This window comes from Sinohyriopsis cumingii, chromosome 2 (assembly GCF_028554795.1).
Source record: "Sinohyriopsis cumingii isolate HCF-2022 chromosome 2, ASM2855479v2, whole genome shotgun sequence".
Taxonomy (NCBI): domain Eukaryota; kingdom Metazoa; phylum Mollusca; class Bivalvia; order Unionida; family Unionidae; genus Sinohyriopsis; species Sinohyriopsis cumingii.
This window is the reverse complement of record NC_142962.1, coordinates 7,417,257-7,442,829: the sequence shown is the minus strand read 5'-3', so window position 1 is coordinate 7,442,829 and position 25,573 is coordinate 7,417,257. Positions and strand designations below refer to the sequence as shown.

At 37.4% G+C, this 25,573-nt stretch overlaps 1 protein-coding gene across 1 annotated transcript in view; it reads left to right on the top strand.

Annotated features, from left to right (window-relative positions):
* The window catches only part of LOC149804302 (putative lipid scramblase CLPTM1), an 86,071-nt gene extending 65,999 nt beyond the window's left edge, over positions 1-20,072 (top strand). The window contains exons 12-14 of the mRNA XM_089938620.1: positions 3,940-4,075; positions 11,003-11,170; positions 13,124-20,072. Of these exons, the coding sequence (XP_089794746.1) occupies positions 3,940-4,075; positions 11,003-11,170; positions 13,124-13,326 (507 nt within the window). The 3' untranslated portion in view covers positions 13,327-20,072. The remainder of the gene's footprint in view (positions 1-3,939; positions 4,076-11,002; positions 11,171-13,123) is intronic.
* The last annotated feature ends 5,501 nt before the right edge of the window (positions 20,073-25,573 follow it).

Sequence of the window (25,573 nt, the reverse complement as noted above, 5' to 3'; positions counted from 1 at the left end):
CATCTTCAACCTGAGGTGGGACTGGCTATTTGCTTGCATTCCCATGCTTCAGATTGATTGGTTCAGCAACTTCTCGACCTGTTGATACACCAGCACATGATGTTATCTCAGAGGAAGAATTGACTGTTGCAGCACAAGTGGTCTCATCTACACAAGGTCCTTCAGACTTGACTCATCTTAGGCGAACTTTCTACCAGGTGAAGTTTTTGAACAAGTTCACAGAATGTATCATTTTGACTTGGACATGATCTGCCTTCAGAGTCAGTGATGCAAAGTTATTTGAGCACTAAGAAACACATTAATTCTACCTCCCTTCTCTTTCTACAGTTGCAGATTTTCTTTGCGAAAAGGTGATGTCCAGCATCACATCAAAGGTTCTAGGGCAGCCCTTTCAGACGCACTTAAGTTCTGGCTATTGGCTGTGATCCTTACTTAGAGAATTTTATCAAGTGCTTTGAGCCGTGGCAACTGGTGTCTTGCACCTTTATACCAAGGTGGAATCTCTTGTATATAATTTGCAATAGCAAAATCCTCTAATGAATCTTTGAGTGAGGCTTTGTCTGAAAATATTTCGCTTAAAACTGTTTTTCTTCTAGCTGTAAACAGAGGAGAGATGTGTTTGAACAAGAATTATGATTGTTTCCCTTTCATGCCAGGTAGATATGTCCACAAAAAATAATTTACCCTCTACTGCCATCTCCAATAGAGATCCTCATCTCCATCACATCAGGATAGACTCCTTTACATAATTATGGCACTTAGGTTCTATTCGGCATTGTGAAATGGGAGACAAAATGGTATGAAATGTCTTTTTCCTTCCTTTAAAGAGCTCAGCTGATATTTTAGCAATCACCGTCTCTTGATGGCTTTCATTTACTAGTAAGAGGGCTTATTGGTCAGCAGTCACTGAGAAAGACCTTTCTGCTATGAGAATTAAAGCCTTTAAAGTAGTGGCTATTGCTACTTCTTGGTCCAATCTCAGTCATTCATCCATGGAAGAAATTGTGAAGGCTGCATTTCGGCAATCACAAACAACCTTTTTTTAGCTTTGGTCCTTCTCAAATCAAAGCCAAGGTATTTTTCTCTTTGTCCAGTTGTTGCAGCACAAATAGTAACCCAACGAGCTGCTATTTAACAACAATGGCTCCTTCTCCTTAAGTTGCTTTTGTTTAACTGAGATATCAACCTTCCTCCTTGCTGACAAATTCAGCAAAATAGTGACAGGTAAAAGATTACTGATGTTGAAACATAGTGTTAGGGGAGTAAACCTAATTTTAATTATGTAATACTGCCCCCCTCCACCTTGCTCTATGTTATTCAGCAGTCAGGGTCCTAGAGAAAAAAAAGAACAATGCTGTTGTGCATAGGTCTATGGAGTTGATTCAGACTTGGTCGATGTACATGTTCTAAAAAATTTCAAGGAGAGCAGTAAGATAAACTGGCACAGATGAGTGTTTCTTCCGATGTCGAAAGGATAAGTTAAATAGTAGTGATAGCTAAGTATTATACAAATAAAATCAGTGTTGCAGCCCTCCTTCAACCTTACAACCCCAAACTTCATTTTAATTGCTTGTCCTAGAGACCATAGTACTACAGTACTCAACTTAGATGGTGAATTATGTTAGGTAATTGTCTGTCTGTATGGTTTGTTAAGTTATACATGTAATTTCCATAGGTATTTTGTTTCATCATTAGTGTCCTTTGCACAATAAGTTCAGTGTAATACTCGACCGATTTCACCTGTGCCATTTTTATGCTTTCCATATTTCCACGTGTCAATACAATGGGCACGACTGATGGCATGTGGTACATTTTATGTAGTACTTGTCAATGGCTTGAAAATGTATGGTGACCAGCAGTGCTAAACTTGATGCAAATAAAAGGGTGAGGAAATGCACCTGACCCAACAGCACCATTGACCAATACCAGCGTGGTATGATGGCCGATACAGTAGTAGGTATCCAGTCAACACAGACTTACCCAGTACTGACTATGGTGATCTTTCATGGGATGTCCAGTTCTGGGCTTTGGTACCTGACACTTCATGGCTTCGGACAACTCCAACTCTAGCAGAGTCTCAACCTACACCTTCAGCTCCCAAAACCAGGTTACCATGATCTTTTTTTCTGGTATGCCTTGTCCTAGCTTCAGACATGGTACTTGGCACCTAGTCACAGTTGTTTCAGCACTGGCTCTGACCCAGGTAACAGATATGACAAGTACATCTGGCACTAGAATCAGATATGAGGATCGATTTTCCTGATATACCCAGTCCCGTTTTCAAGATGTCACTAGTCCTAGTCCCCAGCACCTGGTCTTGACAGGTCAAGCACTGGATCTGACCCAGATGCCAAGCATATTATACATAAATGTATCTGGCACCAAAATTAGTAAACAATCTTGCACTACCAAATTCCAGACCCATGGACAAGTTCCATTACTGGTCCAGGCTCCCCTCACATTGTTTTGGAGGGCTTGCAGACCACATTGAAAAATTCTCATCCATTATCTCGGGTTCCCATCATTACAGATATCCCAATAGACCCATGCATAGTTGACATTCTGCAGTACGATTCAGCACTAATCACAAAAGATCACACGCACATTCAGTATGATGGGCTTGGGTGCCTTCTTTCATAAAAGTAACTGGGGCCTGGTGCTTTAAGATCACTCATTACTCAATAATCTTCTTTCTGTAGAGGCCATACTACAAAAGGAAAGGCGCAAACAAGTCCCCAGATTTCTACACTTTGGTTTAGGATTTTCTCTGAGGAGGTTTATTCATCAACAGATTGACATTCAAATTAGATTTTATGTCCTGATGAACTTAATGTCTTATTAGATGCAGCAGCTGATTCATGTTGAATGGTCCCTTTAGCCTTCGTTAAATCTGGACCCCTTGTGGTAGATTTCTCATAGACCTATTCACACAGAAAAGTGTAACACAAGTCCTGGGCTTGGTTGTGCCAGTCCCTCATCCTAGAACTTTGTAAGTTAACACTCTTTCCCAGAGCTGTAGCAGTCTTGAAACATGCACTTTTACGCTCACCATTCCTATTCCCAAAGTCATGCAATAAAGCAAGGGAATAGGATCGAATCATGTTTGCTCTCCTTATTGGTCTCAGCAGCAGAAATTCCTGAAATCTCATTCGTTCTCCCTGCCTACTCAAACAGCGGTGAATGCAGGCCTTCCATCCATACCCAGAAATGCTGAATATGCATGTATGCCAAAAGTGTTAAGAATTCCACACTTGAACATGCAGAAATTATGAAACTATTGGAAATCTTAATAGTTTTGAGACCCTCTACAGCAAAATTTGAGAGTTCAGTATCTTGTGCACTGTCAAACGTACAAAGAGAAACTCATTTCAAGACTCATTTCAAATGCTGTGAACAGTAAAGCATAAACTGTTTTGATACTGAGTACTGGTTACATCAGGATTTGGAGAAAAATAACATTGCTTTAATGAAATCTAATCAGAACTAAAATCTATGCAGACAAGGTTACAGTTTTTGGGGTATACACAATTAAGATAGGCAAGTAAAAACAATAAGTCAGTTTAAAACTTATTTTTTTTAAATTATTTTTTTATACTTGAGATACATACCAGTATTGTATTTTTCTGTATCTGCAAACAGCATAGACCTCGGTCTGCTGCCATATAATGGTCCTGTCAATCAATCAGTCAGAATTGTTTGTATGCAGTCTTAAGTAGAATGAACCATATAGACCTTGGTACTCATCATCCAATAAATAAAACACACAGACCTTGGACTTAAGTTAAAAAGAATGAACCACATCAAACTTGGACTCATCCAGTCCAGTAGTGTCTTCCCAAGACCCAGACGCAACTCATGTCTTCTACCAGTCTGATGTATTAACTTTGTTTAAATATATTTTAATTTGTCAGCACCTTTATCTATTTTTTTTTGTTGCAGATGGCATTCAAATACCTGTCTTGGATTTTGTTTCCCTTGCTGGTATGTTATTGTATCTACTCCTTAATTTATCAAGAACACAAAAGCTGGTATTCCTGGGTTCTGAACATGCTCTATGGCTTCCTTCTAACCTTTGGTAAGCAAATAAATATTTGATACCTATATTCCTCATAACTGTTATCTCTCTTTTCATTTTTACAGATACATTTACTACTTGTCAGTACAGTGATTTTCAGTCCATAAAATGCCAAATCCCATCAGTTTCATGTGGTTAAGTGGTTGGTATTGCAGAATTTTTAACACAGTCAAGTATGTTATATATATATATATATATATATATATATATATATATATATATATATATATATATATATATATATATATATATAAGTATTTATTAGATATGTCTGGTAGATCAAAGGTTTTAACAGGTACATAATATGAGCCACTGGAAAACCGTCATAGGAGTTCTCAAATATCATTGTATCAACTTGTCTTTGATTTGTTTATCCATTTAGCTGCTATATAAACACCTGGACAAAATAACATTCAGAACGATTGTTTCTCCTTCAAATACGTTCCCCGATCACATTAACGTTAGAAATATAAGCCTGCTACCTCTCGAATCCAGCCCTACTAAAAGACGAAAATTTGTCTTTTCGGTCTATCTTATATAGACCAAAGGGCAATAACTCTTGCCCCTTGCCTCCCCTTGCCACCGCCAGGTGTCGCTAGTTTTTAAGCTTCACTTGTACTGATAACACATGCATTATACCTCCAAACAATCCAAGCCATCTTAGTGTTAAATTGGACCATCCAAAGTTAAATTTGGATTTATTGTGTTGGACAATCATTCTTCTACAGGTTGAATACATTATTTTAACAATTTTTCTCAAAATTGAGTGACTTTGTCACCCTTACGGATTTCGTTTACTGAAGACCATGTTACACACGCTATCGCGGAACTCATGTTGTTAATTAAGAGTTAACGCGACACTGACTAATTTCGCTTACGCCGTTAGTAACGGTTGTGGTATTAGCGAATTAATAACACGCTGAATTGCTAATTTGTTATCTGTTTTCTTTTCTTGTGTCGTTTCAGTAGAAATATCAACCAAATGCATGAAATGCAAAAAGTTCAAAGCAAAAGAAGACAACCATGACTCTTGTATTGTATGTACCAAGTGTACATCATCTATACCATGCAGCGTGTGTAATACTTGGACAGAGCAAATGTGGGCTGATGTAGTCCAGAAGGCAGCAAAAGGGAGGGATAGACAGAATAAGTCGAAGAAAGATAGCATTGATGTCCTCAGTATACATCCGAAGACAGCCTCCATTGCGAGCCTTGTGGGGGACGTTGGAGTCCCCCCTCCCCCTAAAGTTCGTCGTTTGCAACCGTCAGCCACAGTAACATCAGCGGCAATGGAGGAAAATAATGTTGACAGGGTACAACAGTCCAACTTTGAACAGATGCGTCGTTTGGTCCAGGAAATGACGACGCAACTATTGACATCAGGCCAGATATTACCCTTATTTCCCTCGCTCGCTTCCACAGCTTTTTCTGAATCTTTGGGGGAATGTTCCCCCAATTTTTCGGCTGCCCAGTGGGCGTAAGTCCCCCTGCATGTCTGAGCATGGCCTTCGGGCCTGTAAGTCAGGACGCATGGGGTTTTTACCGGATCCATCGGATCCATTTCTTTATACAACCTCTACGTCACCGGCCGTCCAACTGTCCCAGCATGGGGACCCTGTTGGTAAAACGATCCGACCAAACATGACTTACGGGGATTTTAGTGATAAATCCGTCCGTCAACCTGTACCGCCGGCAACATACCAATACTATGGCGGAGATTTTAGTGAGAAATCTGTCTGTCCAGCCAGGCCATTGGAGCAGCCGGTACCGGTGATAGCAGGACCGTCGCCAACATTCAGACCGACCTCTAGTCAGACAAACCAGCCGACAGGGCCGACCGTCCATATGTTCACAGCTTATCCACAAGGGAGAGTTAGTGACATTGTTAAGGATGACGGAATCGTGTCATCTATGCCACCTGGTATGCACTATCCAGAAATGCAAGCTATTACAGAACACGACTCGGCACACGGTGAGGGTGACGAAACTGCTGCAAATCAGCCGTACACAGATCCAACCATGGAACGGACTGAGTTTGGCTTCAAGGCGGCAGTGGAAGAAATTTATAGGGTGTTGGCAATTTCAGAATGCCCTCCACCTCCTACCGCCACTCAAGACTACAAAGTTAAGGCATCTGTAGATCTTGATGGGGAGGAAGAGACGCCGTCCTTCTGGCTCCTTCCCCAGTCGGCAAAAATTAAGGAGATCAACGATCGTCTATCAGGACGAATATGTGATCCGGGGAATGCAAAGGCATTCTTTTCAGAAAGCCAAATACCAGCAACGTTCTCGGGTCGCTGGTACAAAACTCATTCAGACGCCTTCATTATGGATCTTCCGGCCCTGGACAAAAATATGGCAGCAGTTCACATGTCCGCTCCACTGTTTTACAAAGTGGACAAAAATGTGTTCCATGCCACGTCAAAGCTAGTCCGGAACGTAGTCGCTACGGCTTCAATGTTAGACTTGGCTTCATTAGCCATTTTTCGACTCGCAGAAAAATCCGACAATGACCACGCTTGGGAAGCAACGGCCCGGATTGCTAGAGTTATTAACAGGGCAGCTCACCATTCCATGGCTAATGCGTTGACTGCTTCTGCCAACTTAGACCTGATACGACGTGACGCATGTCTGCGGTCCACGTCGCTCAAACCCCATCATACTCTGGCTTTACGGATGACTCTGTTTGGGTCGCCTTTACTCTTTGGAGGAAAAACTGAAGTTCGGAAGCAGGCAGCTCAGGAACTGTCCCTCCAACTCGCTGCCCAGCCCTCGCAGGCTTTTAGAAAAAATCAGCCCCTGCCACAGCGGAGGGATGATTGGCGGACCAGGGACAAGGGATCCTTACAATCAAATGTGCAGTATAGATCCCAATCCAATGCCAGGAGACAACAGTCTAATCAAGCTAGGAGGCAACCATACAGAGGCGGTAAGAAACAAAGTTTCTCCGTCTTCAAGCCTCCTAACTCTAAAAATTGACATACCCTCTCCACCACCCGCGGACAGCCTACCTGTGGGCGGCCGCCTCCTGCAATTTCAGGACCACTGGACCACCTTTTTCCTCAGAACAATTGGGTGATCCAGGTCATTTCGGAGGGACTTTGGATTTCATTTATCCAACCCCCTCCCCTGTCCTCCTCTCCCCTCTTCATGGACGTACCGTCCGATAGGGAGAAGGATACCTTTCTACAACAGGAGATATGGTCGCTCATAGAAAAACGGGCAGTTGAGATTGTGGAAAACTCACAATCGCCGGGGTTTTATTCCAGAAGGCAAACAGCAAGTTCAGGCCGATCATCGACCTGAGTCGCCTCAACAAATACATTTTACCACCAAAATTCAAGATGGAAACAGCGAGATCAATCCGTCTTTCCATCCGGCAGGACGAGTATGCCGTCAGTCTAGATATGACCGACGCATATTTTCACGTCCCTATCCACCCCGCGTCAAGGAAATTTCTCAGATTCGCTTACCACGACGTGGTTTATCAGTTCCGGGTCCTACCCTTTGGCCGCAACATCAGCCCTTGGGCTTTTACCAAGGTTATGGATTGTGTCGTCACCCTGTTCCGCTCGACTTCATCTACAGGGACGGCAGTGTACTTGGACGACATCCTCAAGAAACATATGGTAAGTTCTATTCAGCTCAAAGGCAGAAATGATCTTTTAGCACTTTTAGATCATCTAGGCTTTCTCGTGAACTGGAAAAAGTCCGATCTCCGTCCATCTCAGCGTTTTGTCCACCTGGGTATGGAGTTTCTCACCGATCTGAATCTAGTACGGCTTCCTTGCGCTCGCGTAATTCGGATCGTCGAACTCGTCGAGTCCGTTTCCAACAGGACGTGGATTTCAGCGAGAGAATTCTTGCAACTCCTCGGATTATTCAATGTGGCGGCGGACTTGATCCAGCTTGGCCGTCTTTTTATGCGTCCCTTACAAATGACGTTACTGGCACAATGGCGCCCCTTTTCAAGTCCCCTCAATCAAACAATAATGATCATGCCCGAGATACGATCATTCCTGAGTCAGTGGCACAACCCAGGTTGGCTGTCCACGGGGATTCCTCTGGAGATGCCCCAAGCGGAGATAACGGTATGTACCGACGCCAGTACCTACGGTCAGGGTGCCCACCTGTTGCCGGACTTCGCTACAGTTAGCGGCACGTGGGAGCCAGGAGAGAGGCCTCTCCACATCAACCTTTTAGAAATGAGGGCTGTCATCAATGCCTTTCATTTCTGGAAGGATCAACTCTCAGGAAAAACTGTCCTCATTATGTCAGACAACTCTGTAGTGGTGACTTACCTCATCAAACAAGGGGGCACCAAATCACCAGACCTGTGCATTCTGATCTGGCAGTTTCTACGTTGGTGCAACAACCTCCACATCAACGTACAAATCAGACACATTCCCGGCAGACTCAATGTCTTGGCCGACACTCTATCCAGGAAAGGTCAAGTCATTCACACGGAATGGTCACTCCATCAGTCAGTCAGTCTTCGGATTTGAACACTTTGGGGGCGTCCGATGATCAATCTTTTTGCGACAAGGTGGAATCGCAAGTTGCCCACCTTCGTCTCTCCGGTTCCAGACCCAGAGGCTTGGGCTGTGGACGCTCTGTCAATTAGCTGGGAGGGGTTGTGGGCATTCGCCTACCCTCCCACGGTTTTGGTACCAAAAATAATCCAGAGGTTAAGGGGTCAGAACTGTCGGATGATTCTGATTGCCCCTCTCAGATGGAACAAGTCCTGGGTTACCGATCTACTCGATCTAGCGATAGATCTACCCAGGAAGATTCCAACCAGCCCAAATCTTCTCAAACAACCGCGGTCACGGGTGTTCCACCCCTGCCCGGACCGTCTTCTTCTTCACGCTTGGCTCTTGTCCAGGCAGCCTTGCGAGACAAACAATTTAAACCTTCGATTGTGGAGAGAATCTCAAGAGCAAGAAGGCCCTCCACTCTGAAGGCTTACGAGGGAAAGTGGCGTGTTTTCAGGGACTGGTGCCATATCAATAACATCGTCCCTTTGAGTGTCTCAATCCCTCAACTGGCCGACTTTTTTCTCTGGCTTTTCGAGGAGAAACAGTTGGCCCCAATTACTATCAAAGGCTACCACTCCATGATATCAGACACATTCCACCATTATGGTAGATGTGATATTGGGCATAACAAAGATCTGTCAAATCTTTTAGCCAATTTTGATTTCAATCGACCAAAATCCCTCACCCTGTTTCCAAAATGGAATCTGTCCTGGGTTTTAACATGGCTCAATTCAGACAAATTTGAACCTTTAGGCCACACTTCATTAAAGCTACTATCATACAAAACATGTTTCTTGATAGCCTTAGCTTCAGTATGCAGGGTGAGTGAGTTACATGCCCTTTCCAGTGACCCGAACTTTCTTCAGTTCAGATCAGATGGTTCGGTGGTCCTCCTGACACAGCCAGGATTTGTAGCCAAAAATAGGTTACCATCCATTGGCAATCAAAGAATTGTCATTTACACACTCTCTTCCATAGATAAATCAAGAGCAGCAGCCATGCAAGATCCTGTTCGTGCACTCAAGCACTATTTAAAACGCACAGAGGTGTGTCGGGACACACATAAGCGCCTCTTTCTTCCGGTCAAAGCTGGGAAACGGGATATCACCCCTCAAGCCCTTGCTTCATGGCTGAAGTGGGTTATACGCTCAGCGTACTCTGAGGTCTCACAAGATCAGAGTCGCCTCATGAAGATTACGGCTCATGAAATTAGAGCAATCTCAGCGAGCCTGGCATTCGAACGCAAGTGTTTCGATCCGAGATATAATAGAAGTTGTTGGCTGGCATGCAGAGTCAACCTTCTCCAGTTTTTATCTCAGAGATTTGGCTTCTCAAAGGCAAACCTTGAATCTGGTAGGTCCGGTGTCGGCAGCCCAGATGACCACCAGACCCATTTAAAACAATCAGCACAGCCTATCAGCTTCGCTGGATTCGCCAGTAAAATCTCATAGGTAAGAAGATTTCAATAACTATCTTCTTAACCGTATATAGGGGTCACATATCACGTGACCCTAGGCTGTGTTGCTGATGAAATTAGGAGAACGGGTTATCGTTCAAATGGGGAATCCAGCCATCATTCCCTAGAAGGTACCCGGGGTGGAGGTAGGATGCTCAGCATTCCCTCCTCCTATTACTTATTCTCCTAACGTTAATGTGATCGGGGAACATATTTGAAGGAGAAAGCTAATTTTTAGTAAATTATGTTTCTCTGAGAATACTTACCCGATCACATTACTTAAAAACCCTCCCAACCACCCTGCTATGCGAGCATCCTCGTATAATATATATCGCTCAGCTTAAAAACTAGCGACACCTGGCGGTGGCAAGGGGAGGTAAAGGGCAAGAGTTATTGCCCTTTAGTCTATATAAGATAGACCGAAAAGAAGAATTTTCGTCTTTTAGTAGGGCTGGATTCAAGAGGTAGCAGGCTTATATTCCTAACATTAATGTGATCGGGTAAGAATTCTCGGAGAAACATAATTTACTAAAAATTTGCTTTCTTTGTCAGATATTAATGGTGTGGCCAACTAAGTTTAATTCGTAAAGATGTTTCAAGTACATGGAAATTTGTTGCACAACATGTAAAGTTTGTTTGACCGTCATTAGATGTGGTTTTGCAATCTTGCAATGGAATTCAGTTTGCATTGAGAAGATAACTGATTTTTATTGTACAAATATGTCAAGTTTTTGCACTAATTCTTTATAAAAGAAATTTCTGTTTATAAAATTATGCATAGTTTGTTTGAGAATTTAATGTGTTGGTAATCCTGATTGCAAGTCTCATATTACATAGTAAATCAATTTACAGCAACCATTGATATTCATTCATTGCGCTTGTTTTATTTCTTTTCTTGACAGTAGTATTTAGTTATGTTTTTTGTCTTCACAGGCTTCATCATGATGACTCCCCAGCTGTTCATCAACTACAAATTGAAATCTGTGGCACATTTACCGTGGAGAATGATGACCTACAAAGCCCTCAATACATTTATTGATGATATATTTGCCTTTGTCATAAAAATGCCAACTCTCTACAGAATAGGATGTTTAAGAGATGGTAACTATTTTTGAAATGTTTAGGATGAATTTCAGTTTTGTCTTTATTTATATTTGAGAACAATGAAGAATTACTCCTACAAAAGACTTTTCAAATGATAGAAATCCAGACACATCATTATAGACTGTTTATCTTAATGTTTCCTAAGCTTAGGTGTTATATAAGGTACCACTTTTCCTACACTTTTTGTTTTTGTTTGTCCTTTAGATGTCAACATTAGTTTTTGCATTTAACTACATTTCTCTGAAACTTTTGCATATAGAGTTGTAAAACTTTATGGGTATATTCATCTTTAGGATTCAGAACAAGAAGTAGACTTTGATTCTGCCCCCCCCCCACCCCCATATTAGCTCATTTTCACCTGAACTGGGGTAGGAAACATTTTTCATTTAGTTATGATTGCATCCAAACACACCTGTCTTAGGGTGCCCCGAGTAGCTGAGTGGTTTAAAGTACTCAGCATTACAGATCACTGCCATCTCACCTGTCTGTGTGGATTCAAGTCTCTGGATCAGGCAGTGTGGGTACATGAGAAAGCTTGCCAGTAACTTCCCATGGGTCGATAGTTCCTCCTGGTGTTTCGCCAGGTTCTTCCTTCACCAGTTATACTGCCCTCCTTGTACAGCCTATCTTGTGCTGGAAAAATGGCATTAAACCCCATAACAACATTATCTGTCTCAGTTGTGGGTTGAACGCCATTTTTTAGCACATAATAGGCTATACATGGCAGCCAGTATATTTGGTGAGGAAGAACTTTGGAAAACCCCTTGAAGAACCACTGACCCATTGGGAGCTACTAGCAATCTTTCTCACACATCCACACTGGCTGTTATTTCTCTCTTTAAATCGTGAAATATGTGATCCACCATTCTTCTGTCATATCATCATGTACTTCTTTACAGTACCTCTCCAAAATCCTAAATTCTTTAATCTTCTGTTGACAGTGCTTTTAGAAACGTGAACATTGACAGACTCATTAAGAGCTGCAGTGATCAAATATTGCTGTGGTTGCTTTTTGTCTCCCTGCATAGTTATTTTTCCAATGGATCCCATTTTGTGAAACCTTTCAAAAGTTCCTGAACTATGGAATGTGATATTCCAGTTTCAGATATTGTTTTTACCACTATAAAATCTAATTAGTTAACTGAATTATTGTCTACTTTATATCTGTCAGTTTCTTATTGTTGAGACAATGTTATATTTACATCACACTGGAGGTCTAAAAGTTTTACAAATGTAAAATTTTAGACCATGGTCAAAATGTTCGTTAGTGCACACAGATTATATTGAGCTTTTCTACCCCGACTTGAAAACAATATAACTTAATGGCAGTGCTGAAGTGGGACATACTTGTAACAAACAAGACTTCAGGCTGCCAAAGCCTTATGAATAAAGGATATGTATGCAGATTAAAATGAGATTAGAATAAATTGATGTAAACTAGTTTATAAGACTTTTGTTCTTACTGAAACCCATGAAGTAAGAACTCCAGGAACATAAAAGCATGATCAGATCCAAAGCACTGTCTTTTGTTCTAAGTCAATACCTTTGTCAATATTAGCAGAGAAAGTCAGTTGTAAAACAAGTACAAAAATGAAACGAGTCTGTCAGTTTACACATCTAGTGTGTTATTCTAAAGCATGTTTTGTTGAGCTTTACCATCACTGACTACCTCAAATTTTCTGGTTTAAATTGTAATTGTTAGAAGTAATATACCTGAAGTATTAGGAATCAGTGGACACACTTTTAAATTGTTGTCAATTTTTACTTTGATATTTTACTTGTTGTTATTTGTATATAGTTTTGACTACATGTAATAATAAAATTTTAGCAATAATGGAGGAAATTATTTCACCCATTAATGTTACTAGGGTCTGGACTTGTTTTGAGGATTCAAGTTAGCTGTTTTGTAGGAATTAATTAATAGCACAGATTTACCCATTATCTTTGCAGATGTAATCTTTTTCATCTACCTGTATCAGAGATGGGTTTACAGAATTGATCCCAAGAGGGTAAATGAGTTTGGCACTAGCCAGGAGATGCTTGAACAAAATGGAAACATTCCTCATGCAGAACAGTTGGATGAGCCAGAGGAGTTACCTCCTCCAGAAGAATTACCTCCCCCTAAGTTAGATGAAGAGAAGAAAAATGACTAAGCTGCCACAAAGTACAAAACTTTTGCTAGTTTTTGTATGTTGTGATATTTTAGATTATAGTTAATAGCTGTTTGTATTTTCATGTAAGTTACGATAGCCAGTGCAATGTCAAAATGAACAATAGTTTTGAAGTTTTGTGACATTTATTGAACCATTTAAAAGTTTTTAAACACACACCACCACCCCCGTTTTTTGAGCTTTTTTCAGCAGTGATGCTGTCCATCTGTCCACACACATATTTGTATATCTGTCAGTTACCTATTTATTTTGTTTTTATTTTGTCCTCACAATAAATTTACACCATCTACCTTTACCATAGTGAATGGCTTGTGCTAGGGGTGAGAAATAAGCCTAGGTCACTGTGACTGAAAGATAAATGGCTTCCACACATTAACACAGTTCTACATCACAGACCTAGACTAAGCTTTGTGGAAGGCTTGCACTTTAGGTAAGGAAAAAGAAAGCTGTCCATTTTGAGGTCAAGGTCAAGGTCCCTGTGATCAAAGTTTCTGGACAATAACTTTGCAAGCTTTTTGGCTGACACATCGTATTAGGAAGAGGTTATTTTTGTATTGGGCAAAAAGGTTAAAGGTTAAGGTCATTGTTACTAAAATAAAAAAAATTTTTTTGCACAGTAACATTTAATTTTACCTTGACAAAACTTTGCAGATGACTTGCTGTTTGGGTAAGAAATAAACCTATATATTCTGGAGTCCAGAGGTCAAAGGTCAGGGTCTGTCTAATAAGAGATAATGCTTTCCGTCAGTACATTTAGTTAAACACCACATGCTTGGGTCATTGAGACTCAATGATCAATAATGTCATTAGTCAACCATGCCCTCCTAGTGCATACTTAAGAGTTACTGTTAAATGTAAGGTAGGTTTACTATTCATGGTTGCTTGATTAAATTAGTGAATATCTTTGTGCATTTAGTCTCAGATAAAGAAATTAAATTTTATAGCTAATGTTTGTTGAGGATTTTTAACTTTAAAATAGCTTCAGGCTTCCCCCTATATATTTTTGTCATGTTGAGACTAGAGCAGTATAACAATTTGATCAGTGAAATCCTCACAAAACCCACTGTGGAAGCAGAGGAGACAAGTAAGTAATGCTATTTATTCAGTTTCCTGTATTCCCAATTCCAATTTATAGAGTTTATTGTCATTAGCCTGCTAATTATCAAATTTGGAAACAATTTGTCAATTTATATTGATAAAGACTACTGAGCATTGAGGGAGAAAATAGATAATTTATATTCCAGATGTTCTTCTTGAATATTTTGTTTATCGGTGTTTACTGTGTTGAGGGTTATGCAGCAAGTAAAGTACTCTACAGAAACTCACTTCTTTTTGATTGAACACCAAAGATAAAGGAAATTTTTTGTGTATATATTACTGTTATGAATTCAGTGGAAATGATATTTATACGAAATATTTAATATTTTTCATATTGTGACATTCATGCTTTAAATTATACTAATGTTTGTCCATATTTTACATAACACTTTGTTATTTAAATTTTGAAGATTAAAACATAAAGAGCTTTATATTTTATGCTTAAGAATTCCAAAAGCTTCTTGCTGTCTTTTCTTTTATTTGTAAGAAAACCCTTAAACAGTATACTAAATTGTGCTGAGGAAGACATGCAGGAGATACTTGATTACTGAAAAACAAAAGAGGATCGGTATGTGATTAGTGATAGTAATCGGTTTGATTGAGTATAATAATAGACATAAAGCTGGGTTTAAAACCAGTCAAGGAGCAGTCTTTGATGTTCAAGTCAACCATGTTTGATGACATGTGATTCATCTGTATGGTTGGTGCACTATTTGAATTGTGGCTCTTAATTAATTTTCTAATTTTGAAAATGTCAAAATTGAAAGCAAAATTTCCTATATTGAAAGATTATTACTTTAAGAAATGTATGTATTTTATTAAAATAATCTAAATTTGAAATTAAATGTTTGTCATTATATACTTGTAAGAATGCTGGTAACATAATTCACAAGTAGCAATTTGATGTTCTGCATCAGCAGTATGTTAACATTGTATTTAACGAAGTTACCTGTATGTATGTATATATATATATATATATATATAAACTCTTCAATTACTTTGAAATATCATAAATCTAATGGCTATGTTGATTGAATCAGAATTTGTTAATTAACTTGTAGGTATTAACTATACAAGTGTCTCTTTAAACATTTTTTTTCTTCTTTGAATTGCAGTTCACAATAAAACTCTGTTACTTTCACAATATTTTAGTGACTTCCTAGGTTTGTACACAAAGTTATAAACTTTTTTATTATTCAAATACACATGGTCTTTCCTCATCATCTTGAATTGTGCATCAAATTTGAAATTGGACTTAAAAATAAGTATTTTTTTCCCTCTGTTAATCTCATGATTTCAAAATAAGTATTTTTTTCCCCCTGTTAATCTCATGATTTCAAGAGAGCAGCATGGACCCTGATCTACCAACGTATGGGGTCCACTCAGGGGTTTTGGGGCACCACAGAAAGAGAGGACATTATAGGGCAGCGCTGGTTGGTCAAAAATTCTAATGTTGTAGAGGAAGTTAGCATAGACCTATATCAATTTCACTGACTTGACTGTTATTTTGTTATCATTAGGAAAGACATACAGATTGAAGCAAATGGCTTACGAACAAATCACACAACTTTGCCTTTTGAATTAATGAGTGACTTTTCATGGTGTAGGCTCTTGTACATTCTGAAATTGCACTTAGAAATTTTAAAATTGCAAAAACACAACAGAAAATATATTGTATTTTTATAATTTGCCCTTCCAAAGTTCAGGAAGCAAAAATACCCAGCAGTCTTCTTAGAGATCCACATTAGAAGTAACTCAGCTAAATCCCTTGTTGACCCTCTATCATTCAAACATCAGAAGTAAGGCCCAGTTTTGTATTCTAAATCCAAAGTCAGCCTGTTATTCAGATATCAGAATAAAGAAAATTGTAGTTTCTTTACACTCTCTCCAAGATTTACATTTCTTTTTCTTTTTTTTTGTAGCTGGGATTACCAGTGGAAACAAAATTGGGGAATTCCTTGTCTTTAAATTTTCAATCCTGTTTAGTTTGAAGCTTGAGAGTGCAACCATTATAGTGGGGTAGATATAGGTTAACACTATTTACAGTTGTGTTTATATTATGTCATTTTTACATAATCTGATTTTTTTATGCATGCATTTTTGGGGATAGAAGCTTTACTAAAAACTGACAATTCATGTGCTGCACGAGTATGAATTTGTCTTTACTTGTGCCATCTCTGGGGCATTTTTTTGTTACTCACAGATGACATTGCAGCAATATGAACACAGCATTGATATTTTACTGAAAATGAGGAAGGATGATTTTGTTGTCAGAGGAGCTGGAGTGTGTGACAACCAAGAAAGGCAAGAAGACTCGTGCCATGTTTACAATCTCTGCAGCAAGTTTACTGCAAAGTTACAAGATAAGGTCACATGTATGATCAGGATCAGCTAATACTGGTATCTTTGCACAATAATTTTACTTTCAGGAACAAACAACACATATATTAATTAAATGAGTTACCATTTTCTAGTCCCATAAAAGCAAGATATGTGTAGTGTTACTGAAACAGCATTTGACAGTCTTCACAAGTTGATAATTGACCACCATTGTTGCATTTTTACAGACTGGTTATTTAATTCATATTAACTTAACACAAAAAAACCCCCAACTTAGTACAACATCATGGAACCAGTCTAAAAAGAATGACACTACAAATATGGCATCTGATTGCCATTGTAAAACAAGGACTCTACATTGCTATTTTAAAACTGAACTTGGCATATACATGTTTTTACTTGTTTTTACTTGTCAGACAGAAAATGGTAAACTGTTTGATTGACATATGCCTTGTTCATTAGTCAAACATAAAAACGTGAACAAAATTATTGTGGAACAATGTTGTTATTTCTGATCTCCATTTAGCATGCTTATTGTTCTTACCACAGAGTGATTCTGCTTCATGGATAGGAAGTACTACTTTATTTAGACAGAGCAAAACATTGCAATAAAGTCATACTGCCCATGATAGTTTTCTTCTTGTGTAAATATATTTTTATGATTTTTCCACCAAAAATGTCCATTTTTAATATTAATTTTCTTGTTAATTTGAAACTATTCAAATTAGTATACTGTCTACCAAACAGTTTGGAAGGAACATGGAATATATTATTTTCAGTAACATGACATATATTGTATCCAACTATTGTGAAGGCCTTTCATAGAATCCAGGAATGTTATTGTTATTTTGTTTGAGATACCTTGTTGACCATTTTTTTAAAAGTATTTAAACAATGTTGAGTATTTCTAAATTTAAATATACAGTTTCTGTCATATCTTTATCTAGATAAGAAATCCAACGCAGATTTGTGTCACAAAGGTTTATTAAGAATGTATTGTCAGTTGTAATGGTTGTATGATTGTTTATTGTTTATTCTGTGCAAAGACTTGGGATCTTTATTGTTTAGACATAACTTTGTAATTTCTTTTTATCAAATAATACCAAAGGGAAAAGCTTACCACTTTTGGAGTATTAATGGATTTGATCTCTTGACATGATTTTTGGTAAGAATAATTTCACAGACATAAAAAAGACATTTATGACATCAACTCCAATTATGTTTGCCTTAAAAATTTGTATCTATCTGTATCACCTGGCACTTTGACCTTTAATTAGAAAAATCATTAAGGTCCAGTGCATCTCATATATAGGTAAAGTTTCATTGGTTATTTTGAATAGGTGGATTTGCTTGAACATTTTGAAAATGAGACAAATGCAAAATACGTGTACATACCTTTACCTATATGTGGTGTAAAACTAGATCCTGATACAAATTTATAATGAAACACCAGGTTATTTTGGTCACACTATACCTTAATCATGGTCATCAGGCTCACAAAAGATGAAAACATGAGAGGGATCATGAATATATGAAACAATTGATTGTCCAGTGAAAACTTAATTTTCTCAGAATCAGGTTTTAAAACCAAAGATTGTGATTCAACCCATTTGTTCTTTTGTCATCAAGGTGAGTAGATATGCTAAATATAGGAATTTGGCTCGACTATTTCTGATCCTACTGAATTAACATGCGAAGTGTCATATATATTAATGTAGCACTTGAATTCGGATACATGTCCTGATTTGTAGGACATAGCAGCCCTGCAGGTCACATGTAGAATAGAATAGGCCTGATGCATCCTACTGCATGTAAGAGGAGGCACTGTTCCAGCTGGGAATGTCTCAGGCTTTTTGAAACACTGAGAATTGTATTGAGAGGTTTTAACTTAGTATTTTAAGGATTTTTTCTTTTGTTTTCCTTGGTCTTTGACCTGTATGCTTTTTTAGGGTGAGTTTTTGTATCATCGTTACCTTTTGTCATTTATCCCATGGTGTGTGTTGACATTTGGTTGGAGGGTCTTAGTCTTTCTGGGATTTTGCCAAAGGTTCTGTCTTGATCATTTTCTAGCTAGTTTTTGCACAGCACTATAATAGCCTGGCTTGTTCTGATGTGCCATTGAATCTCCATTCCATACATAAATGCATGACTTGTCAAGTAATAGAATTGGTTGATCTCCATGCAAAATAATTTTTTTCAAAATAATAAATGAGAAGTAATAGACAGAGCAGATCACATTCATAGATTTTGAAAATGTATATTTATACATACAGATGTATATTTCCAAAGGACAGTTTCATTTATATTGGTAATTCTTCTACATAACCTGAAAGTCTGAGTCACTCTGTCTTAAAATTTTATCAACACAGTATCACAAAATGCATTAGAAATTGGTGTGTGTCCTAATTTCTACTGATATGAATAATTTTTTCAGTCATTTACCTTTGTCCTTTAAGATGTGTCAGTAAAATGTTACACCAAAATGGTTATTTTATCCAAAGAAAATAAGAATATTGACCAAAAAAATCAGAATGTGAAAAGTTATAACAATTAGAAATGCCCAGTTTAGCTATAGCTCAGTTTGTATTTTGTACCAACGTTAATGATAAAATTTATTAATTCTTTGAGCTGAGTTTATTTTGTAATATTGTATGTGTTGTCTCCAGCTTAAAGCTTTTTTGTACTTTATTGTTTGCTTGTAAGATTCAAGAAAATGTATCAGGAAGCATGTATAATATTTCCACTTATTATATTGACTTTTAGGTAGAGCCGAGTATTTTCATTTTTAAATATCTGTCTTATGCCAAAAAGAGTTGCATTCATGATTGCCAACAAACGACTTCATTGACAGTCAAAATCTTAACTTTTTTAACAACCTGAATATACTTTAATTTTCTTTTGTCTTTCGTTTTTAAGTTTCAGCATTCCTAGACCTCAGAAATGGCTGCAACTATGATTGGAGGGATAGTTATTGTCTGTACATCAGATTTCTGAATCTGATTTTTTTTAAAAATGGACACCATTTATTTTATAGATGTGATTCTTCAGAAAAATTATTAGAAAATAAATATTAGGAAAATAGAAGTAGGTTTATACATCATGTATATTGTAAAGTTGTTTCCCTCTTTGCAAAGTGTAAATGGCTTTTACTGTGTGATTATTAATGTTTATGTGATATGTAGCTGTAACTCTACAAAATTGATATACTTGGAGATATTTATCCCACCCAAAAACTTAGATGATGTTGAAAATTGTATTGTACAAAATAAAGCAAAGAAAAGTAAAACAAACATTCTGCCTTTCAGTTGTTCCCTTTATTATCTATATATTTGTCAGTCTTTCCACTGATGTATTAAATAATCTACTAGTCTTTCTTTTATATCATTCTTAATGCCTATGGTCTGTTTATTCTTTAATTTTAGTGTACATTATGTACCATACAGTATGAACTGAGTGTACATTATGTACCATATAGTATGAACTGAGTGTACATTATGTACCATACAGTATGAACTGAGTGTACATTATGCATCATACAGTATGAACTTGAGTGCATTATGTACCATACAGTATGAACTGAGTGTACATTATGTACCATATAGTATGAACTGAGTGTACATTATGTTCCATACAGTATGAACTGAGTGTACATTATGTACCATACAGTATGAACTGAGTGTACATTATGTACCATGCAGTATGAACTTGAGTGCATTATGTACCATACAGTATGAATTGAGTGTACATTATGTTCCATACAGTATGAACTGACTACATTATGTACCATACAGTATGAACTGAGTGTGCATTATGTACCATACAGTATGAACTGAGTGTACATTATGTACCATACAGTATGAACCTGAGTGCATTATGTACCATACAGTATGAACTGAGTGTACATTATATACCATACAGTATGAACTGTGTACATTATGTACCATACAGTATGAACTGAGTGTACATTATGTACCATACAGCATGGCGGCCAAGTGGTCTAAAGCACTCTCCATTACAGATCACTGCCATCTCACTTCTGTCTGCATGGGTTCAGGTCTCGGTTTCAGCTGTGGGTATGTGAGAAAGCTTACCAGTAGCTTCTCATGGGTCGGTGGTTCTTTCCGGGGTTTTCCTGGGTTCTTCCTCCACCATTAATACTGGCCGCCATGTATAGCCTATCGTGTGCTGAAAAATGGCATTAAATCCTACAACAACAACATCCATACAGTATGAACTGAGTGTATAGGGTTTAGCTAGGTTAGGTTTGTATCCTTATTTTTTGCTCCTGGTAATAGCACCCATTTCTCATAAAACGCCATAAATACATATAAATGATTGATATTTGTTATCATTTTAGTCCGTCTGTTCTTTGGTGTCCTGCATATTCCACATGTCCATCCCATAAATTTGTACTTGTTGGAGAGATTTTGTGAAACTTTGCCCAATTCAATGTTACAGCTAGACAGTGTCATGTACCACCGCCATGCATGTAGGTCAAGAACATGGAAAGGGCAAAAATACTTGTGAACTTTGTCCAGTGTATTACTTGAACACTGAGGACAATGTAATAAAACTTGGAACAAATATATATCATGGCAATATGTCATTTACAATAACCCTTTTGCTGCCTGAATGTTAAGATTATGGCAAGGAATAATGTGATTCAGTCTCTGTTTCTTAGATAATCTGTCAGGAATATAACTTTCAAACCACTGAAGATATGTTAATGAAATTTCGCCCACAGATATAAATCTTCTCTATATGGTGTGGTATGTACCATTGCCAAGCCCCCTGCCTTACTAAGATCAAAGTCATAACTGTGGAAAATATAATTGTTGTGTTCTTATTGCAATTTTAACTTTTAAACCACTACATATATTGTAATGAAACTTTGCCCAAGTATATATCATGTCCTGTTCATGTGTTGTGCCATGGTAATGCCTCAGCCCCATGGTCAGTGTTCCAGATGCCCATGCCCCAAGATCAATGCTACAGCAGAGCAAATTTAAGTCTGTTATTTCTATTTTCCAGAGTTTAACTTTTGAACCAATGAAGATATTTTTAATGAAACTTTTGACAGTTATCTAGACTGTTGCATATTAAAGCCACAACCTCTTTATCTATGTAAAGGTCACAGCTTAGGAAAATATAACTCTGACTTGTATCTTTATCTGAAATACAACTTTTGAACCTCAGAGGATACTTTAGTGAAACTTGAACTAGTTACGTATCATGATTGATATGTATGTCACATACCATAGCAATAGTCCCTGCCTCAAGGTCAAGAATACAGCAAGTGAAAATATAAATCTGTGACATCTTCCATCTACAGGTATTAATTCTAACTCAAGGAACATATTTGAATGCAATTTTATCCTTTAAATAGCTGAAGTGTCGTGTGTATTTACATTCACAGCCCTTGTCACAAGGTTTTAATGTGGAATAATGCAAGTTAGTGGCTTGTTTCTTTATCCAGCCTGTCTCTTTTTACAGGGTTCCCACGCTACCGGGAAATCGGGAGAAATTATATTTTTCCCGACCATGAAAATTCCTTGAATTTCGCAAATATTGATGAAAATCGGGAAAAAAACCTGGAATTTTCCGCCCCCACTTGACGCCCGAAACAATCACGCAATTGAATCGTAACTAAACTGATCGTGAGTTAAATATATCTAGTTCTAGCAGAATATTCGGAGGGGTGCAGTATGGAACATTTGGTTGCTTGCAATAAACATATATGCTGAGTCAATCCACATGCCCAGTGGATTAGATTTGTCTAGTAGACTTTTATTTTCAAAGTCAGCTCGATATCCGTATCTTTCCGTACAAGAAAAGTATGAAAACCAGTCTAGCATAAAAAGAGTCAAAACATGGTGGTGGCAAAGCGTAGCCGCTTGCTGGATGGCTTAACAAACTTTAAAGGTTGTTAGATCGAGTGATACATGCATGAAATCGACATGAAAATTACTTATTTTCTCGGAACTTGTGAGTATTAAAAATCGTTATGTCTTTAATCTGCTGAAAGACAATTTAAAACTACGTCGTTGATAAAACGTTACCTGGTACTCGCGATTTGCATTGCTAGTCGCATGAGCACACAAATCTAACAACCCACATGTTCAAATGTTGTAGAGAAAAAAATTAAAAAAAATAATAAATGAAAGTCGTATACTGGTTGTAATAAAATACAAAAACGAAAGACCACAAAATTCTCCATATTTATATATTCCAAGAACAACTTCTGGAGTTTTGTTGTATCACGTGACTACCACGATGACATGTGCTCTCTGCTTGATAATCAGACTGGCCAGATTGTTTTTTTTTCTCTTCAAAAAGTATGAGACTGATACTTGAACTCGATAAAAAGCATAATTGACGCATGCTCAGGAAATCCGGTCGCTACTGAGTTCAACATCATGGCTAATGCACACAATTCGGACTGTTTCTGAAAGCTCACATGTACTACGCCCATCATTTAGTTTATTTCTTCTTTTTTGTCAGTGTTCTTAATTTTATTATTTCTCAATAAAACAAGCTATTTAAAGTTGAACGAGAAGTTCAAAAAATATTTCACTACTAAATTCCGATGCACAATAAACATGATTAGGTTATTTTATTATATTTAACAATACCATAATCACGCGTACTAACTGGATTTTGTTACTTTAAATGTATATTTGAACTGCTCGACGTACTTGGGACATAATGAGAAGATCATCTTTTAAAACAAATTTAAATGTCACATTTAAATCCTGGACTGAACTGAATAACCTTTCACATGGTCCGAATCAGCTTGGAAGTTTGGAAAATCAGTCAGATATATGGGCCGAATCAGTCAATTTGTACCGTATCAGCCTGGTCCGAGTTTGAAAGTAATAACCACATTAATGAATAATGTTAGCATAATAGATTTATCAATCAAGAAAGTTAACAGTAACATTTGTTTAAAAAATGGTATTGTGGTGTTCCGGTTTGTGTAGTTATAAGAAATCTAACGAGTTTATATGAACACAGACTTTCAATTATAAGTGATTTATTTTTCTATTATCGACAGTACACAAACAAGGTGAATACAGAATGGGAAGGAGGGGTTTATTATACAACGAGTGGAAAACAGTCTTGAACGTAAGTGTGGAAGAAAAATGCATATTCATCCGATGCAGTTACATACAAAATCAAACGTGCATAACAAATTGATGTTGTAAACATTGAATGAAAAAGCGTAAACATTTCTTTAATGTTATTTCATTTGGTAGACAATTTCTTACTTTTCAAAGATAGAGAACAAAAAGAGTAAAAAAAAACTGAGTATTGTTCCAGAACTGCTATTATTCACACAATTTAGAGCTGCGCATTGAACCATCTTGTTTTTACTTGACACTTCGATGCACAAACTGAATACAACTCTTACACGTTAAACGTCTCAAATGACGTCACATCCTGTTTGTATGAAGGGAGCTAACAAATTCGGGGCAGGTTCTTTCCGTTTGATCTCGGAATACAGGACAATATTTTGTATGAAATGTTTGTGCAAATACAATAGATGCAAAGAAAAAAATAGTCGGGATAGATTATATACACAAACTACTAAATATCGTTCTATTTACAATACAATTGTGCAGGTCGGGGTTTTTGTCCCCTTTAATGTAACTTAATTTCTGTATGGTAGTCGCTAAACAGCGGGACTACAAAATTTAAATTTATGTTATATCGACTCTTACCTGCTTGAAATCGATAGGAAAATGATTTATTTTCTCAGAAATGGCAAGTATTATAATCGTTATGTTGTTAATCCGCTTACAGACAAGACGAAACTACAGGGTAGATGAAACCTGACCCATTACTCTTCAGTTGCATTAATAGTCACGTGACTTAACTAATCTCAAATGACGAGATCGGAAGTCCAATAATCACGTGATATCAAGAACAAACTCCTCTATAATGTACAGAAATTCAATTATATTAAGGGTGATCAAAATAAATGATTTGTACATAAATATAAACTGTACGATTTTATCACTGAGGGTGATCAAAGTAAATGATTTATACATACATACAAACTGCATGATTCTATCACTGAGGGTGATCAAAGTAAATGATTCATATATAAATATAAACTGTATGATTTTATCACCAAGGGTGATCAATATATAGAATTTTGTAAAAGAATATATGGATAATGTATGTTTACCCACAAGTAAGTTGTATGTATTATTGATTTTCACTCTTACAGTTTTTTTTTAATTATTGATTTTGCTCATATAGTGATATTGAATAATATTTATTCTAAACTGGAATGTGTATTTCTTGGTGTCCATTTTATGATCATAATATATTTCCAGTTTCACAGCTCTCATCAAAAAGTCTAATAGCCACCATGCATTGACTGCCCGTCTTAGTTTGCCAAATGATCCATCGAGAACCTCCTTCAACTCCAATATCTGGGTTAGATGAAACCGTACAGAATGTGATAACTCCCCATCCAAGAAAACGCTTAAAACATAGTTTTTGAGACATGTAGTACATGAGACATGGTTAAGTACGAATTACATTATACATGTTCACACATGACTTGGCTTTATTACAAATTAAATCATTTTATTAGAACTACAATTGTGTAAGATCAATACTATAATGACCACATTAGTACATTAATCTGTGCCCGACAAGAATATCTCACTGAATTATAAGCCATCGAACATTACGCATTATTTAATGCGTGCAACGTATAATTTAATTCAAGTTATAAAAATGGCCAACTTGAAACATAATATATTATATCCTACATCAT